This window comes from Puma concolor, chromosome A3, assembly GCF_028749965.1.
Source record: "Puma concolor isolate L17-30 chromosome A3, mPumCon1.1.hap2, whole genome shotgun sequence".
Lineage (NCBI taxonomy): Eukaryota > Metazoa > Chordata > Mammalia > Carnivora > Felidae > Puma > Puma concolor.
In genome coordinates, this window is record NC_141669.1 from 80,777,768 (window position 1) to 80,798,504 (window position 20,737).

The following is a 20,737-nucleotide window of genomic DNA, read 5'->3' on the forward strand; positions in this document are numbered from 1 at the left end:
GAGTTGAAAATGTGTTTCCAGGAAAACTAAAGCAAGAATATGAATTCAACTAAGCAAAATTCTCAGCTATTCCTTTTTAGAAAGATCTTCTAGATCTATTTCTATAATAAAAAATTAAAGTATTCAAAGAGCCTTCTACATGATTTATTACAAAAACTGTATCTATACTAGCTAGTGAGCAGTTATTCACCTCAATCTTGGAGTATCCATTTCTATCTAAATATACTGTAATCTCTTCAGAATCAGAAAAAACCAAAAAAAGTATAATACTATATCCCACTGAAGTTCTAATCAACTAAATTTTTAAGATTAAAAACAAAAGATTCTATAGGAACAGTCTACTTGCAACCTTAGTTCCTTACCATTTTTCTGTTTTAAATGAAGAACTTTTCAAACAAGTGGGTTTGGGGAGTGGGATGAGCAGTGCTCTGGGTACACCATGGGCTCTCGAAGACTGTACCCCCCACCCCGCCCCACACTACCATAAAGCCTTACTGTAATAGTATTTCAGGGAGTTCTGATCATGTCTGGTTTAGTAATTCTTTAATCCTTCCACAGATACCACACCAATAACTGCCTTTCACTCACATATGAGCACACACACAACAGAACCTACAAAGGTTTATCCTTAAGAAAATTAAGGTTTTTACATTTTTTAATATCCTCTCACCTATCCATCCCAAAGGCATGTTTGTGGTGGTAAATTCTCCCTTCTAGAGCATCAACAGACACAGAATAAATTTTGGATTAAAAGGGACCTCAATGATATAAGTATTATTTGCAGTTCCACACTCTTCACAGTCCCATCTACCAATGAGAACCAGAAGCAGGATAATGTATGTAAAATAAGCCCTTGGTTAATTGAAAGACACTTGTAAAAATTCAAGATACAAAATTATTGTAGGCAGAAAACAAAACGAAGAGCTTTCAGAACAAATTTGACTCTTCTCTGAAAAATAACAAAATCAGGTCAGAGGAGAAAGTCCAGAGTTTTTCACTTTCTATTCTGGTATCATATCAAAGAAGCTGAAAATCTCATAAACCCACTACCCACTGCCATGACCATTCTCAGATCAAACCTTAAGTGAGAAAAACATTACAGAAAGTCAGAATTTTAAAATGTTATATACTCACCCCTCTCATATCCGATATATTTAGTTTCATTGTATGAAACATGTTTAGTGTAGCTTTTCCAATTATCTTTGCACTATCTGTTGCCTGGTCAAGAGTTACAGTCCTGTAAATGACAGAATTAACTTTAACGGAGCAAAAGCTACATTCCATATATATTCACTAGCACCTCACGAGTATGGAACAGTTTAAAGAGATATAGGAAAGCTGTAAAGAAAGTTACAAAAACAGTTTAAGTAATTAAGTAGTAAAGATAATCCTTAAAAATGAACACAAGAGTCCCCCCCCCCCCCCCCTTCAAGGAAGCCAGTATAACAAATTAATTACACTGACAGCCAGGGTGTAAAAGAAAAACCATATAGAACACTGGGACTTTGAGTTACAGGCTAATGAAGACCTGGCCAACTAAAAATAAACTGGAAAACATTTTTTAAAAAGATGTATTTTAGTTAATGCATATACAAATACAAACATTATGTTGCAACCAAAGCATGAATATAAACATGAAGTTTTAGATTCCAAGAGAAGTCTTAGGTTCCAAGATTCTCTATGTTGAGGTATAAAAGATGAATCCCCTGTGTTTTAGTTCTTGATTCTACTTTTATCATGTCTCAAGTAAAGCCACTACATAATTTCAACATGTGAATGTGCATTAACAATTTCTTAGAGGCTCTAGAAATCAATAAAGAAATGCATGAACAACAATGACAAAGGAAACATGGTGGCACCCTGTCTAAAACCCAGCAGGACCAGAATAGATCTTTAAGAATTCTTAGATCTTTAAGAATTCTAGAAGAAAGGAGACTGCATTATTAGGTGCTAAAAACTACTTTTATTGTATTTATTTTCTCAGTACCATGAGGACATTATGTACACCCATGAAAGGTACCAGTTTTTTAAGGAAAATATTTACATTGATTTGTTACCTTAATTACATTTATTTAACACAAATAAATACAGAAGAACTTAAAAGCAAGGTTTTTAGCGGACTGGTGGTTTAAACACATATTTCTCCTGAACACCACTTAACTATTTTGAAATGAGTTTTAAATGGCATAAACTCCTACAAAATCTAAACAGGAGAGGAGACAAGAACAGAGGACCAATGTTAACTGTAACTCACAACACTAAAAGCGTATCAGTAAGTATTAAGTTACCAAATATGCCTGCTAAATGCCTAAAGCAAGGCACCAACTTTAGATAAGCCAATTTATGCTACAGAACCTCAGAAACACTCAGTGATTAGAGGTGCCAGGTACCAGTGAAGGGGGCGAGGAGGGACCAAGAATGTGCACGTGCAGCAGACACATAGATCGCCCCTCCTCTGGGATTTTGTACACGCCAATGTCGATGCTGAGAGCCAGGGGACATCATGCATGGCCACGAAGAGAGGGAGGCACCTTGCTCAAAAGCAGCATACACTCTTCCTTCCCACCTAGACTGCTCTTCCTATGGAGGAACCAGAATGCTGGCTGCCATCTTCACACGTGCTCGCCCACTGTAGGCAGGAGATGGGAAGATTTCATGTGGGGCATGAAATAAGACAGATAGTTGAAGAAAACCTCCAATATAAAAGCAGTCAAAAGAGAAAGAAGGAACTGGAGAAACAAGTGACAAAGGGAATAGAAGACTATTTAAGAGATAAGAGATAATATTGCATCTGTGAAATAACAGATGCTATATTTAAATGTCCAAAGAATTTTTAAAAAATACTCAGAAGTTTAAAATGTTGGTAGAAATAATAAATTAATATGGACAAAGTACCTGGCACAAAGATAAAGACCAAACAAAATTCCAGAACCTGAGTTAAAGAGAAAATCCTGAAAGTTCCAGAAAGAACAGATCTGTAAAGAACAGGCAATCAGAATACTGGACTTCTCCAAAGTAATCACGAAAAAAAGGGGACAATGGAATCTTTAAATCAGGAGAAATAATTTCTAACTAGAAGTTACAACTTTTAAGTCAACAAAACTACTCAGCATTAGCACAGACAGGTTCAAAAACAATTTATGCCCATGAACTCTTTCTCAATAGACACTAGGATGAGGAGACCAGGGATCAACAGATCACAGAGAAGGGATACCCCAAGACTCCCACTTTATAGTAGGTCTTAAACTAATCCTGATTGCATTTAGCTTGCTGGAGGGCCCCAAGTAAAAAGATCAAACCAGTTGATTCTGGTGTACTGAAACACACTAGGAGGGACTTTGGAGATAAACTCAATGGCAAATTCACAAAAAAAAGCCAACAAACAAAACAAGATGCTCAGAACTCCAGGAAAAACAAGTTCAACAAAAAAGGGAATGAGGTCACAGTGGACTATATGCTCATCCACATAGTGTGCACATGATCATAATAATGTTAACACTGCCTGGGGGCAAAGGAAATGTGCATACAGGGGAAACAGCAATAGGCAATGAAAGAGAAGTAGTGCAAGGGACTGTGTGTGTGTATAAAATTCAAATTAAAAATACATATACACAGAAGAACTCCAAGGGGGAAAAAAGTCTTTGCCCAAAGGAAAACTGTTAAGAGAAAATTTTTCCGCGTGATAATCAAGCCAAAGATCTCAACCTACATATGGCTCTTTGACATGCAATTTAAAATGGAATCCTTTCTCTTACAGTATTATAACCTATCAGAGTCTGCAAGGCACATGATTGCCATGTATCTTTTGATCAGGGCCCATTACAAGAGGTAACAGAATCATGGACTGTGGACTACCACTGCTTAACTCAGCCCAACATTACTTCAGTGGGGACTACAGCAGGCGCCCACAGCCTGTTTCTGTAAAGAACCAGAGAATGAATCGCCTGTGCTTTGTGGTTCCTCTCACATGGTCTTCACTCTTTACAAACTTTCATATAAGAATCATTCTTGGCTCACAAAGACCACATAAAAACAGGCCCAAGGATGGATATGGCCCACAGGAAAGAGTGTATCAACCCCTGAATTAGAGGAAATACAAGGTCAGTGTTATAATATTTCATAATCCCACACCTAAAGCCTTCCTCGGGCAGTTAGAACACTACCAAAATGTTAAGTTTAAGTTAATGGTTTATAACCGATCTGCATTTTGGTAACATTTATAAAATTACACTTGTTCTGATTCATCATGTGTTCTTTTTCATTATCATCTTATCCAAAGTTAGTATTTTAAGGGCACAGCAAAATGTACATTTTATACACAGGTGTTTTTTTTTTTTTAACATTAAAACATTTTTTTTTAATTTTTTTTTTAAATGTTTATTTTTGAGAGAGACAGAGAGACAGCATGAGCAGTGGAGGGGCAGAGAGAGAGAGGGAGACAGAATCAGAAGCTGGCTTCAGGCTCTGAGCTTGAACTCACAAACTGAGATCATGACCTGAGGTGAAGTCAGATGCTTAACCGACTGAGCCACTCAGGGCCCCCCCCCCAATTTTTTTTTAATGTTTATTTTTGAGAGTGGAAGGGAGGGAGGGAGGGAGAGAGAGAGAGAGGACGAGCAGGGGAAGGGCAGAGAGACAGGGAGACACAGAATCTGAATCAGCCTCCAGGCTCTGAGCTATTAGCAAAGAACCCGATGTGGGGCTCAAAACGACAAACCATGAGATTGTGACCTGAGCCAAAGTCGGATGCTTAACCGACTGAGCCACCCACCTAGGTGCCTCTACACAGGTTTTGAACTGTCCTGTGGTCACCAAACAAAGAGTCCTCATCTTGTTAGAGACAAACACTGAGATACCTATGGAAGAAACAAGGCTGTATAGGAAATTCACTTCAAAATCACTGGGAGAAGGGGAGGAAGTATGGTATCAGAGGAGCTGACAGCAACTGTTGAGATCAGGTAATGGGTTCATAATAGTTGTACTATTTCTACTTTTAAATATGTTTAAAATTTTCATAATAAAACTTTTTAAGTTCAGAACAAAAATGGAACAAATACTAACAACAGCAAGGAGGTATGTGCTTACAAAAAAGGCTGAATATTATCCTTCAACTGGGGGGGCAGGGGGCTCAGTATAATTAATCCTAGTTTTTCTTACTGTTATATTTTTGGAGTACCTGGATTCTCCAAAAAGGATTAAATGAAGGCTGATTTTCTTACTAAAATTAGACAGAGTGAGCCCCCAGGTACTGCTGATGCACCAAAATATACAATGCTAAGACATTTAAAAATGCATACATGACAAAAGGACACTCTACTGCCAGTTCTCTTTCTAAAGAAAAATTAGTTTTTGGATGATCCTTTTCATGTACCTTGTACAAAGCAAGTTCTAGGTTGCATTCCCAAGAAAGGTATTAATAAACTAGATCTGATTTTCTCATAGAAACCATGTGTAAAAAGATCACTCTATTCCAGTTAGGGCCTCATAACCAACTTGTTATAGAAAAGACCACTAACACTGTATTTAACTAATACAGCATTTAAAATACAGATACATCAAAATGTTGATTAAAATAGGTTAAATACAGGAGCGCCTTGGTGGCTCAGTTAGTTAAGCACCCAACTCTTGGTTTTGGCTCAGGTCATAATCTCACGGTTTGAGTTCCCGTCCTACGTCAAGCTCTGTGCTGACAGTGCAGGGCCTGCTTGGGATTCCCCCTTTCTCTCTCTCTCTGCCCCTGCCCCGCTTGTGCTCTCTTTCTCAAAATAATAAACATTTAAAAAAATAGGTAAATATAATAAAGATTACCAACTACCTAAAAAGGTATTTTATAAACGTGTTGTTTAAAGTACAATTTATAACCCGTTTTCATGGTGAACAAATGCATGAATGATAAAGCTAGAATCTGCCTGTAATGGAGAGCAGTCCTCTTGTGACTTGTGGCAACATCACTATACACGCAAACATAATTTCTATGGCAGGCATGAACTAACCCTTAACTTTTTTTTTTTTTTTTTTTAACAATTCCTTATGTGTGGCTTTCAGGGTCAGAAGTCTCAAGGCTTTGGTTGATCTGACAGATAAAATATGGTGTACCATGTGTTAACAAAATGGCACACAAAATTAGGTATTTTCATATTTGTCACAAACTTCACAGGAAGTTTTATATTAGTGGCCCTCATATTTAATAAAAGGGGGTTTTAAATGCTTTCTACCAGTTTGGAGAGACTACAATAATCATTTCAGACACAGAAACTACACCTCCCTAAACAAAGAAAATGTCTCATTAAAATCACTTTCTGAATCACTGTACTGACCCTCACCCCTCCAAGACCCTGTCACAACTGTTGCCACAGTGGCAGGTCTTAGCCTTTCCCTTTCCTTCTGTCCGTGCACTGAAGTCAACAGCCTGAAGACCCTGCTGAAGGTCAGGCACACAGGTGCATGTGAGTAGCCAAACCTGAGGGCAGTGACACAGCTGCAATGGCCTTGGGCTGAGGCCCAGCGCTGCAGAGTACCAGATATCCTCTGAACTCAGAGATCTTTATTCATACTCTTCCTTGGTTTTCTTCATTTTCTATTAATTGTAATAACCTGCACCAAAATATCAATTATCCAAACTCTTTTAAATAAGCTTACCTAGTGATATTATCACAAATTCCATGGCCTCCAAATTTTGCAGTTTCTACAGGGGCCCCAGGCTTTCGTATCATGATTTTGAGCATCAGGCGTTTACCCTTCATGCCAGCAGCTTCAAGTCGTCGCTGAATTTCTTCTGAGAGATTCAGAAGAAAAGCTTCTGCTTCTTTTGGCTATGGAGAGACAAACACAGCAGATCTCCCATGTTATTTTCCTACATACCAAATAATTCTCAAGTATTTTCACTTTCAAAACCAAACATATATACTCTTTATATCCTGCTAAGTGTCTGTTAAAAACAAATATTCTGCAAGCCACGGAAGCAGCAAGAGTGTAAAGTCTTCACTTCAAGCATCAAGAGTCTACGGACTAGTTGGAGAGGGGGACTATGTGAAGAGATAAGAGTAAATGGATAAAACTCGTTAAGAGATCAGTACCTGGGTAAACCTTATTCCATAGTTGATCTCAGCTGAAATAGATTTTCTTTCCTTTTCAGTTCGAACTGGTCTATCATCCAAACCACGGCAGAACCTATAAAGCATCTGACCTGTTTTGGGACCAAATTCTTTTTGGAGTTTTGCCATTGTCATATACTGCAAGTCTCCACAAGTTTTAATTCCCAAAGATGTCAACTTGGATTCCATTGAACGTCCAACTCCTAGAAAAGGAGATATGTATAGTTCTATAATTCTGCACATAAACCATTAAAAACAATTCAGCAATGTTAAAGAACTATTATTCACCCAAAAAACTAGTTTAAAATAATTTCTCTTAAAATTTTTAAGTGACATAATTGAAGCATCTCAAAGATTCAAGAATTTTTTAGCGCAACTGCTAGTAAAGGTATTTCTAGAAACTACTTCTCAATCTGAGTTCTACATATAGGTGAACCTTCTCAAATATGTGTAACTAGGTAAGTTCTCAAAGGAATGCTATCTTTATTACTGAGTAATATTAGGATTTCCTATTCACAGAATCAACTAATGAAGTTACAGACCTATTTAAACAGGTCTACAGTATGACCTACAGTATGACCTAGTGGGACTCCAAGTGTTAGGAATTCTACCATGATTTCTGTGACGGCCAAACCTCTCGACACTTTCAGCCTCACTTGCTATGAATGGAAACTAAAACGAGAACCTTCAACGTAGGTCCAAAACTACAAACATTATTGCTGTCATACTGGACAAAGTGACCTGAGGATGAAGGTTCCTAAGCAAACAAAGTGGCAGCGGGGACAAGATAGATTTCTTCTGTCAACAAAGACGATCTCCCTGAAAAGGTCTCAGCTCTCCTGCATGCAGCACAGTCCCTGTCTCCTTCTCTTCCAGATGCAAGGTTTGAGCCTCACCTGGAGGATACTGATGAGTTGTCACTCTCAATTTGCCCAAGATCTTAACAAAGGTACACATATCTAAGAGAGATATTTAAGAGTAACCTAGGAAACTAAAATTCTTGTCACGATGGCTCTGCACCATCAAATCAGTAATTTCCACCAATGAGAAAAAGACTGTTTCTGGTCTTCTGTAGGAGCTTGGCGGAGAGCTCAGAGTGAAGTCTGCTATGTTCTGCTCATTACTTATCATTCTTCCAGTGTCTATTCTCTCAATGGTCTTTGGCAGAAGGACAACTGGTCTAGTCCAGGCTCTGCCAGGAGAACTTCTTTGAAGCAGTTACCACGGTTAGGAGGCTGCCAACTTTACAAGAGATCTATGGCCATGGAGGTGGGAAAAGTTATTCCCTCCTGAAGTTAGATGAAAGGTGTTAAGGGTGCTGCCTCCCATCAGTGCCATTTTAAAGTTCAAGTAAGAACAGAGAACAAGAAAGAATACCAGAGTCAGCTTTAACAACAACAAAATCTACCAGAGGAGTATCATTCACAAAAAGGTGAAATTCTAAGTGAAACCTATCTGAGTATTTTTCATGATGGGGAGGAGAAACTCAAGAAAGACACTAAACTGGCCAAAGTCACACATGACACACTATTCGTGTTCCCTCGGAGAACTGGAGAGTTGTTGATATGTTCTGACTTGCAAAATCAGCAAGAGGCAATAATCCTGGATTAATTCTATGTGTGCTGGGGTGTGGCAGTGGGAAAACCTACTGTTTCTGAACAGTATCTTCAATACAGCAGAACAGATTATTAGCCAGTAGGTACAAAAGAAAAGCTATCATATTAAATATCACCAAATTAACTACAGTCAACCTAATCTAAGTACACTGTCCCTCTAGGGAAAAACAAAAGACCCAGTCTGCTGCAAGCTTACCTAATGAAATGGAATGGCCCTGAAGTTGAACAGGAGAGAGAAGCATGTGGGGACGGCAGCCCACCTCTAACCCCTACCATACTGCGTGGGGAGGAAAAATTAATCAGCACCAAAACCCTAAGAGGACTGCTAGTTTAAGTGACTGCATCATGTATTTGAAAGGAAAGGAGACACCTCTAAGGACAAAGTAATAGGGTCTTGAGGCTCAAACTGAGTGCAGCCACCTAGAAAGGAAAGTGAAAGAAAATATGCTAGCCTAGAACCAAGTGAGAAGAGGAAAAAAAAAAAAAAAAAAAAAAAAGAGATGTGGAAGCTCCCGGTCCAGCCACTGGGACAAAGACTTGTTATCTGTCCTTGAAGCGTAACTATTATTCTAGATTAAAAACAGCCAGTAGTATCTCTTCCCCTGGCATCCAGACTTGGCACTGACAGTGCCATAGAAGAATAAAGTTTTCACCGTCTAAATTAACACTGTTTAGGAGAACTTTTTGTGATGATGAAAATATTATCTGTGCTGTCTAATACAGTAGGCACTTGCCACATGTGGCTATTAAGCACTGAAATGTGACTAGTGCAGATGAGGAAATGAATTTTATTTGACTATAATTAATTAAATCTTAAATCTTCCTAGCTTCACTTAGTTACTGGTTCCCGTATCAGAACAGCGCACATCTTTATGTACACCTACATGTTCATGGTGTTTCTCTAAGAATGGCATGAAGAGATGGCAACCGCAGGCTGGGTGCTCAAACCCAGGTGCAGCAGGTCCTTCAGTTAAGGGCGCACACATAAGGTGAAAAGCCTTGCAAAGATCCAAAGAACTCAAAGAAGTGGCTATTGTATTCAAATAGCTGTTGGGGACAATCCTTTCTTTAATTAAATAAAACAGGTCTCATTAGGTAATGTTAGTGTAACATATAATCATTTTTCTGTAGAGTCCCCTAAAACATAAACTTATTGGAAGTGTGTTTTCTCTTTCTGAAGTAGCTACAGTAATTGTATATATTGTGCTAGACAACTGTGTGCCATGTATACATTTATGGGCACAGAGGGCCAAAAAGAGGTTGCAGAGGACAATGGGGGAGGTGTGTTCATTCATCCTGAGTTTCTTCTGGTTATTGGCCAGAGAGCTATCATATTAAATATCATATTTTCCACAAGATGTTAATAGGCACTATCTATTCATCCTCAACTATCTTTGGGAAATGACTGCTTCCTAACAAAAATATGGTTACTGCAACAATTCTCAACTTTTACTATGTGTGTCTCCACCAGGGATGGTACCCACACACATGTGAAATCTTTTTTTAAAGGAACAGCCTGTATTCTGTGGAGCACACTTTGGAAAAAAGATGATTATAACGCCATCTTCAAGACAGGCATAACAACAGCAAAGTGACATTTTGCATACCTGAAATGTTCTAAATTTATCTGATTAAGAATTTGGGAATTTGCTAAAAGTTGATAGACACATGGAAATCACATGAAGAATTTTGGGCGGATACAACCTGGTTTTGAAGACAGGAGGCCACATGGGAAGATGGCTTGCCAGAGGGAGCCAATCTTGCCACCCCTCACTATATTTCAGACATCCCCTAGGAAATTCAATGCTGTGCTAAGAATTCAACCAGGACATGGAACTTCAAAAACTTGCCCTTCAAGAAATAAAGTCCCTCCAGCCAGGAAACAAAAGGAAGTGAGAAGGAAAATTGCCAGTTTCAGGAACTAAAAACTCTATTTCTTGTAAAAATAAACAAACAAAAGAAAACAAAAAACCCCAAACAAACAAAACTAACAAAAATGATTCAGTTTAAAGAAGATGGTGTGATAGACTGAACTGTGTCTCCTTCTAACACTCAATACCTCAGAATGTGACTATAATTAGAGACAGGAACTTGAAAGAGGTAATTGCAGTAATAAGGTCATATACAAGTGGGTCCTAATCCAGCATGACTGGTGTCCCTGTAACAAAAGGTTAGGACACAGACGCATAAAGAAAAAAGACCATGTGACAACACAGGGAGAAGATGGTCAGTCTACAAGCCAAGGAGAGAGGCCTCAGAAGAAACCACCCTGCTGACAACTCAATCTTGGACTTCTAGCCCCCAGAATCCTGAGAAAATAAGTTTCTGTTACTTAAGCCATGCAGTCTATGGTATCTTGTTATGGTAGCCTTAGCAAACTAATAGAGATGGCTAATAAAAAAAGCTTAAACTCCCATTTTTTTTTTTTTTTTTCCTAAGTAGGCTTCAAATCCAGCATGGACCCTAACAAAGGGCTTGAACTTTTGACCCTGAGATCAAGACCTGAGCTGAGATCAAGAGTCTGACACTTCCCCTAGAGACATTTCTTAGAAAGAGGTATCTATCTACTGGGGCGCCTGGGTGGCTCAGTCGGTTAAGCATCTGACCCTTGATTTCAGCTCAGATCATGATCTTACAGTTCATGGTTTTGAGCCCCACCGGAATTGTCCTACACACAAAAAAAATTAGATCTATTCCAGGCCTCAAAAGGGCAACTGTTTTTCAGTTATATTTGATGATTTGTCTATGGAAAGATTTTTACATGCTAGGATTGTTAGCCACACAGTAACCACACAAAAATATAAAATAACTAAACATCCTGGCCCTTAGCAGAGAAAGGTGGAGATAGACATTTTACTTCAACCTCTGAGTTAACAAAACATAACACTTCATCTTTAGGCTTTACTCTTCCTAATATGATTCATACATTTTCTACTTTTCTTACTAAATTCAGAAACCTGTCACAAGTGCAGCAGTATAATTTTATAAATAGGGGTATCGATTCTCAAACTTTGTATGTGGCCTAGAAGTACACAATTTCAATTATGATTTATTTAAGGGGCGAAACGTCAATTTCATCATATTTAAAATGACTTCTTAGCATCCCCTGATCTTGTCACTTGAGAAATACTTAAACTAAAAGATGCGAGAAACAGAAGTAAAAGGTAACATGCAGGTCCTGGTAAGGAATTACTCATTGCAGAATTTCAAATTCTAGTTTTCATGGCACTTAATCAAGGATAAAAAAATATATAATCATGTTTTGGAAAAGAATTATGTTCCAAAACTATGAAAAGCACTAATAAATGTTTACAATAAATGAAAGTTAAAAAGCACAGATCTGTATTTACCTGGTAGATTACTAACTAGCTGACCTCTGATAAAATCATCTACTTCTTCTGGTTTTAGGTGGTACTGCCCATCTGGTTTTGCTTTTCTAGTTGCCATTCTAGCAAGAAGAATATTAGAACCTATAAAGTTAAAAAAAAATGTTCAAGAAATATTCATAATTATTTTTAAATTTCTTAAAAAAAGACATCTACAGACAAATTACCTATCCAATTTCTTTCAAAAACAATGAAAAACAATTTTCATTTCTGATCATTTCAAACACAGTACAAAACTGGCAGAATTTTGTTAAGTATGACAGATTATAATCCACATGGTTATTGGATAGGGGTTTCCCTTTGTTCCCAACTGAGTGTCATTTCAACACCTCCTACCCCTGGTAAAGGAACAGAAAAAATAGTCCTAATCTTATGATTGGAAGTTTACAGGCACTGAAGGCAATGATCAGAAATCAGATCATCCCACCAACCAATGCATCCAGGCTAGGCAGGGAAATAAAGCCAAAGGAGTGCTATTGGAAGGGGGGTTATGGGGGCAGGGAGAGGCGGGGGAAGGGAACCCAAGGAACCCGAAGTCTCACTATATAATCAGAACATGTGCAGGATAGGGGCACTTGTACCCCAATGTTTATAGCAGCACTTTCAACAATAGCCAAATTATGGAAAGAGCCTAAATGCCCATCAACTGACAAATGGATAAAGAAGATGTGGTTTATATATACAATGGAATACTACTTGGCAATGAGAAAGAATAAAATATGGCCATTTGTAGCAACATGGATAGAACTGGAGAGTGTTATGCTAAGTGAAATAAGTAAGGCAGAGAAAGACAGATACCACATGTTTTAAGTCATATGTGGATCCTGAGAAACTTAACAAAGAACCATGGGGGAGGAGAAGGGGAAAAAACAAAAAGTTACAGAGAGGGAGGGAGGCAAACCATAAGAGACTCTAAAATACTGAGAACAAACTGAGGGTTGATGGGGGTGGGGGAGAAGGGAAAGTGGGTGATGGACATTGAAGAGGGCACCTGTTGGGATGAGCACTGGGTGTTGTATGGAAACCAATTTGACAACAAACTATATTTAATTAAAAAAAAAAAAAACAAAAAACCATGTGCAGGAGAAATTGAGGGTATGAGCATCTTGAAAACAAAGACAGATAGTGACAGTGAGGTCCCAGGTGTGGTATGGACATGGAGAAGTAATGCAGAGCAGAGGAAAAGGCTACCAGGGACAGAGATGGTATCAGGGGTCTGTGAGAGGGTGTCAGGTAAATTGTTATGTAAATAATAAAATCTCCAGAATTTATGGAAGACTTATAAAAAGGATATGCCTCAGTCTTACGGAAGACTTATATAACAACTATGGGTTTTCCTAGGGTAGATATGTAGATATTCATTAAGAGGAAAAGTTCTGCAAAGTCATACTAAAACGATAAAAGTGGTGAGTTGTGGAGAGGGGGCTGAGGAATGGAAGTATCATGTGGGATTTTTGTTTTAATTATGTGCTTAAACTTAAAAGAATGTACTGTACTCACATTGTCACACCTGTAAATTAGAAAGAAGTACAAGTTAAAACAAACAAAACCCATGCCAGATACTGGAATACAGAAAATAAGCCCTAAATGAATATTGAGAAGGATCTGCGGGCCAAACGTGGGAGGATAAAGGTAGGCCAGCTAGTAACAGGAAGAATGCTATGAATGTATTAATCATGTTTTTTATTTTCTGTATCTTATGATACCATGTTCTGACACCTTTAAAATCTTGCTGGCTGGGGAGAGGGCTAGCTGGTTCCTAAGGACAGCAAACAGCTGTCATATCAACACCTATCAACATCTCTCATATGCAAGCCAGCCACCCCCAACCATCTCATCAAGCTCACACACAAAAACAGTGTTTTCCTCCCCTAAATCATCCCAGGGCCAAGGTACCAGGGGACTAGAGATCTCCGCATATAGCCCTAAAACCACAGGATTATCCACAGTAGCCAATTCAAGGCTGTTTGCTTTGCTCTGTCCAGCTTTTCCCACAGAAACCCCAATACAGGCTGTGGCCTAGGATTTCCTCTCACCCTGCTTCTGCCTCCTGACCAAAACTGGGGGCTTCTCCATGTGGCCCTGTGTGGTGTGGCATGCCCCCTCCTCCTCTCAGGAAGTGTTAAAAAAGAGTATGTGTTTTTTAACACACATGTAAGAAAGAAAGTGTTTTTTAAAGAGTATGTTTACAAATATTGAATTCAATTCTCCCCATTTTTTGAAAAACTAAAATATTCCAACTTGTTTATCTGAAAGATACCATTATCAATCACTGACTTACGTTTCTAACACTTTTATCTCACGTATTACACAAATATGAGTGATACTAAGAACAGTTTTAGAAGTCAGGGGCCTATGTGGTATGATAAAAAAAAAAAAACAACACCAAAATCTAAAAAAAAAAAAAAAAAAAAAAAATCACTCTTAAATATTAAACGATATTCAGTGATCACAAAACAATACTTTGAGTAAAATGAATCATATGAGATAAGCTGTACACTAACCAATTCCAACAGAGGCAGCACATTTGGTCTGGTCTTTGATTTCCATGCGGACAGCATTTGCAAATTCATCAGGAGTAAGTCTGGTCTCTGCAAGGATCTCAGTGATGTCTACCAGTGCTTCATCACAACTCACAGCTTCGATGTTATGTGTGTAGCTATCAACAAAAGAGCAAAGGCAGTGAACCAGGCGCAGCCTGCCATCTAGGAGACACTAATGTTGCACCAAGTCCAGCCTTCCTATGGCATCTTTCTTCACATTTCCTAATAAGACTTAAAATGCTAAACAGTATTAGCATTTTAATTAAACTGACCCAAGTACCACTATTTAGTCACCTAACTTTTAACTGTAAAACGAATTAGTATTTTCTCATTTCCTATAACTACCAAAAATACAACAGAAATTATTATTCCAGTTTCTCTATACTGTAAAACTCTGAACATCTAAAAATTAGTGGGTGAATTAGAACTGTCAGAACATCTAAAATATTTTCAAACATGGTTTATCAGAATCCCAAACGGACAGAAAAATTACACAAATCAAATTAAGTAACTGATGATTTCCTAAACAAAAACACCATAATTAAATACTTTTCATTGTAGCAGACCTGGGATAGGGATATAGGATAGGATATAAAGGATATAAAGGTCAATCACCCCAAATACCTGTCTAAAAGAACACAGATGACATTCCCTGAATGTAGAAATACTTTGGGTTTTGGTTATGATCTACACAAAGGCCTTGTTTTAATTAGCTACAGAAGAGGAAAAGAAAGGCTCCAAAGCTAATCCAATATGTGGACCACAAATGTAAGGCAACTGGAAAGGCCTCGAGGTCAAAAATGTGTCTTTAATAATCTACATGGTAAGGTATACTATGCCTCATCTCACCCACATCTTACTGCAGGTTACAAATCAGGTTAATGAATATTGAATATCTGTATTCATTTAAGAAATGAGTGTTTTGTTTACACTTAAATAAAGGTAAGAGCAGAAGGGTGCACCTGATCTGAAGAATTTTGCTTCAGAGTGAAAGCTAACTTGAAACATGGAGAATATGAAGTCGAGGCAGGATTTCCAAAGAGTGAAAGGAGAACACCACTGAATTTTTTCCCATAGCAAAGCCACATGTCACTGACAATGTCTGCACAAACTAAAATTATCTCAGGACTAGTATGTGTCATGGCTCTCTCTCAAATCCTCCTGATGTGAGATTCAGGCTGACAGTTGCTTGAATGCCTTGATACTCAAAACACAGTTGTACCACTACCCAGCTCAGTCATCCATTCTCAGCCCTTATTTGGATGCTTCTATTGACCCCAGCTCTAGAACAGGATTTAAAAACTTGGTAACACCAACATTCCCATATGTGGGATCTTAAGGACAGCTGTGATTATAAATGGCTTATCATTCAGCACTCAGACCCACAAACTAATGCCAGATACCGTCATCTGTTCCTTTTATTTTCTCTCTCTTGATCAAACAGAGACTGAATCTCATTCCTCTCTGTAGGACCAGCACCATCAACAACTGTTTGCATTTAATAGATAATAAATAGATATTCAAAATAATGTGTAACAAAGGAGAGGAAGAGGTGAAGACAGAGGTACAAGAAGGATCTCTTAGAACATTAATATACTCCAAAGGTCAACAGACCTTGGCCTACTGTCCAGATAGTTTTGGTAAATCGATAATACAGCCATGCCCATTCACTAATACTTCTGTCTGTGGCTGCTTTCACAGTTGAGGAGCTGGGACAGACCTTTTCTAGCCCTTTATAGAAAAAAATATGCTGACTGCTGCTTCAGACCATGCATGGCCTGCAATATATTTATTTTAAATTTTGAGTTTTGAATTAATATTAAATATACCTACACTACAACTAAAAATTAACCTCCTTTTCTCAAGCCAACTAATCAACCACCCTGAAACTATACTAAAAACTTAAAAACTAACTTTTGGCATACCTAATGATTTTAGAAGATAAATGGTTTTAGAGTCTCCACTTATTAACCCATTTATCTAATCATAAACGAAACTATAATTCAAACATAATAAAAGAAAAAAACCAGGTTAAAAAATGCCAATCTTTCATCTGTCTGGGTTAATGATTTTAGAAGATAAATGGTTTTAGAGTCTCCACTTGTTAACCCATTTATCTAATCATAAACGAAACTATAATTAGGTTAAAAAATGCCAATCTTTCATCTGTCTGGGTTCCAAGGGAAGAAAACGAGAGCCACTTAACTAAAGTTATGCAGGCAGAGAACCTGTTTATACCTATTATCAGGAAGCACCTGAACAGTTTGAGAAGTGCAAACATGTCCCTTAAGATTGAGCTACTGATTATTGGAATTGCTGAGGAATGGGACACTGAAAGAGGTTAAGAGTCTAGCAAATATGACCCTGCCAACCCTAAAGAAAGCTGGATTCTCTTCATTATTAAATATAAGAAGTAAAAGAACAGACATGAAAGTGACTGTGGTATATGCTGTACCTTGCCAAAGTTTCATACATTGTTCGTGCAACTTCCTTATATGCATGAAAATCATATGGAACAGCTTGAAGATTAGGACAAAGTTGTTTAGCTTGCCCAAAAAACATTCCATTCTTAATGCCAACTTGTCTAGAGAAAGAATAAAACACAATGAATGTTATACTAGGAATAACTTTCAAATGCAAAATCAAATATCAAATGTTGACAGTATGCCCCCATGCCAGTAATATATACTTTTCGTTTAACTCAATTCTCATTAGGGATAAACAACAAGCATTAAGAAAACTTCAAGTTTGTTTCCCCCCCAAAGGAAAAATGCACAATTGACTGATTAGTGTAAATGACATGTGTAAATGTGCCAAAATATGTTATTAAAAGACCAGGTTTGGCTCTTGTCTGTATCTAAAGATTTCTCCTAAGACTCAGACCTCTGGCCCCTTTGCAGAGATGCCAGCATGCCATATGCTGGTGATATCACAACCACCACAGAGCAGGAATGTGCTGTCAAAAAGAGGTTTTCTTCCCCTAACACATGGCACGGTTTGGCCAGGGTTCATCCCCCAAAGACAAAGAATATAAACGAAAGAACTACACAAAACAGTGCTATGTGACAAACAGACAAAATGTACTCATCCTATTACCACCCAATTCCCAATTGACCAATTCCATGCTCCTGAAGTGGCTCCACAGTGGTTGAGATGCCAACAGCATTGTATATGGTAGGACATCACTCTGGGCAGGAGCCAGGGTTCCAGAACTTTGAGGGACCTAATTGAAAATGGTAAATTTTAAATCTTTTGCGTGTCTCAATGCCCCACATTACCTTTGATATTTGGAGCATTCAGCACAAAACTGTAATTATGGAATTATATATAATTAGTAAAATTCCATTTTAACACTCTGTAATGAAACCAAGAAAAAATACTAAAATAAAAACACAAGCAAAATAATAAGCACTGTTTCACCAGATTACATACTCCTGTGTAAATACATCAGTTACTCTATACATTTTTTCAATAAATATTTACTAAGTGCTTACTCAGCATGGTAGTGTGCCCTGTTTTGAGAAACAATATACAAATACTATGCTTCAGTTACTCAGAAATCTCTGGCACCCTCCCCATCTCACACCACCGAAAGCCAAGAAAGAAAAGAATCCTCCAAGCTACTCAGAAGTAAATGCAAAATCGTATGCATTTCTGATGGACACAAAAACAGTAATAAATTATCTGACTTCAAAGCTCCTAGTAGACAAGAATAGGAAGGAAAAATGACAGTAAAAGAAGTGCTGACTGACAAACAGTATGGCAACGAAAATTTTCTCATTCATTCAACAAAAATTTATGTCTGAGGTATTTTGCGAGGTGGTAGGTAAAACATGGTAAACAAGGGGCGCCTGGGTGGCGCAGTCGGTTAAGCGTCCGACTTCAGCCAGGTCACGATCTCGCGGTCCGTGAGTTCGAGCCCCGCGTCAGGCTCTGGGCTGATGGCTCAGAGCCTGGAGCCTGTTTCCGATTCTGTGCCTCCCTTTCTCTCTGCCCCTCCCCCGTTCATGCTCTGTCTCTCTCTGTCCCAAAAATAAATAAACGTTGAAAAAAAAAAAAAAAAAAAAAAACCATGGTAAACAAAACAGACCCCATGACGTTCACAGGGATTACCCTCCCTACACTCACCCACCAAATAATAGATCATAGTCAATGGATCTTGTTTAGTAAAGCAAGGACGTGTGTGTGTGTGTGTGTGTGTGTAAAAGTTTTGAAGTCTGTATACAAACACATACAGTTTAAGACATTTTCAATAATGCTACATGTGTAGGTTCAGCATGCAAAAGCTAAGCTTACAAATTAAAGGTAATTATTCATTATTGAAAGAATGTGTTACATAACTGCTATATACTGTATTCTTATATTTACAAAAATTGTATTTTCCTATTTTTTCACTTATTCAAAAATTTTCAGGGATATGTTACTTATTAGCAAAACAAAAGACATCTATTTATGTACTTGTGCACATATACATCTTGGAGAGAAATGTTTAGGAGCCACTAAACACTAGGGAAGTTACAAAGAAAAAAGGAAAACCTAAGGGAACCTAAGAGGGTTCCCATAACTAAGGGAAGGAAGCAAAATTCTCTTGAGTTGGTAGTTGGGAAAGTGGATATGTTTCATATAAAATAAATGAGTAAAGGCAAATACAAAACATTATAGTGACCCTTCACTACAAGTGGTTTATCTATTCCTGTCAACTAGATCCCACAGAGAATAAACTACCAATACTTTATCAGTGTGTGCCACAAAAATTGTTTATTTGCAGGTTTACACTGCACATGTATGTCACTGCCCATTCAATATGCTAATAGGTATCCACATCACTATAAGAACAGTAAAGCGTCCTTACAAAAGTGCATGAAAACAGAGATTTAAAAATGATTGATCTTAAAAAATATGTGATTCTCGGATATTCATAGATCACTTCCTATTCATCCATATATCTACCTTCTCACTTATGTATAAATCTTGCTCTGTTAAGTATGAGTAAAACTACTAACAGTAATGTATATTCTAGCCTTCGTATATACATTCTACCTTTCCATAATTTCTACCCTCATGTGTACATATCATCCCTTCCTGACCTCATTATTAGTCTGTGTCTTTTGGAAACTCAACAATGGATAAAACTGGGAGGCCCATCCCTATATCCAGTCCCTACTCCAACCCTAAAAACATTTCTCTGATGCAAATGTGAGAAATTTTTAACAAATCTTCTCACCTAAGGAAAATATAATTATTGGACAAGAAAAGGGTATCCAAGAATTGTTTTCTAGAGACTTTCTATCAACAGCTTTCTACAAAAGGAAAATCACAATAAGAGATAAAACCCCACTCTTATGGGTTTTTCTTCCCCCAACTTATACTCAAATTCATTTTCATCACTTATGTTTCTCCTTAAACAATTACCACCTCACTGGCTTGCTGCATAGTATTTGGACCATATTATCGTAACACCAATTATTCTGTAATACATTCAGCTTGACAATCACTATCTTTGATGCAATACGACTGCAACATCCAAACACCAAAAGAAGCCTAGAGCTCCTAGAGCTCCTCCTACAGCTGTGGCTACTTGTGTCCAAAGCCATCAGGAACAGGAAACACTTTTACCCCCGAGGCAGCCTTGCTACCCTCTGACCAGCACTCAGTCTGGGGTGCTGAATGAGAAGAGACACCCTTCAGAAGCAATAGAGAGGGTGGGGCTTTCACTTCAGCCCTGAGCAAAACTCAAACACCAAGAGAGTATTCCTGAGCTTCCCCATGCCCTCCACATGTGAACACAACTGTCCAGACACCAGAGGCACAAGTCATCATCCAACAACTCAGTGGGGAAAAAAGCCAGACTTACTGAGCACAACACAAAATCAGCTCTAAACTGCCTGGCTTAATAAAAATATAACAATCCAGAATGCATTTGTATCAGACTTATCATTTTTATTCAAGTAAATTTTCAACTCTTGGGCTGCATTATCAACAATGAAAAGGTTAAAACATAATTCTGTCAATAACAAAGGCAAAGTCAGTCTAGGAGTAAAAGTTTCACAGGTCATAATTGGGAAATAATTTAAAATATTTTATAATTATGTATGTTT

At 37.9% G+C, this 20,737-nt stretch overlaps 1 protein-coding gene across 9 annotated transcripts in view; it reads right to left on the reverse strand.

The window, feature by feature from the left end:
* The window catches only part of REV1 (REV1 DNA directed polymerase), a 92,356-nt gene that overhangs the window by 5,775 nt on the left and 65,844 nt on the right, over positions 1 to 20,737 (reverse strand). For 7 of the 9 annotated variants that reach the window (XM_086701317.1, XM_086701321.1, XM_086701320.1 and 4 more), the window contains 6 exons: positions 17,095 to 17,223; positions 14,601 to 14,755; positions 12,061 to 12,180; positions 7,077 to 7,297; positions 6,640 to 6,812; positions 1,135 to 1,237 (listed from right to left, as the gene is read on the reverse strand). In XM_086701317.1, coding sequence (XP_086557443.1) covers positions 1,135 to 1,237; positions 6,640 to 6,812; positions 7,077 to 7,297; positions 12,061 to 12,180; positions 14,601 to 14,755; positions 17,095 to 17,223 — 901 coding nt within the window. Of the gene's footprint in view, positions 1 to 1,134; positions 1,238 to 6,639; positions 6,813 to 7,076; positions 7,298 to 12,060; positions 12,181 to 14,600; positions 14,756 to 17,094; positions 17,224 to 17,735; positions 17,863 to 20,737 lie in introns of those variants that run through there. The other 2 variants (XM_086701325.1, XM_086701318.1) reach the window with 2 other exon arrangements.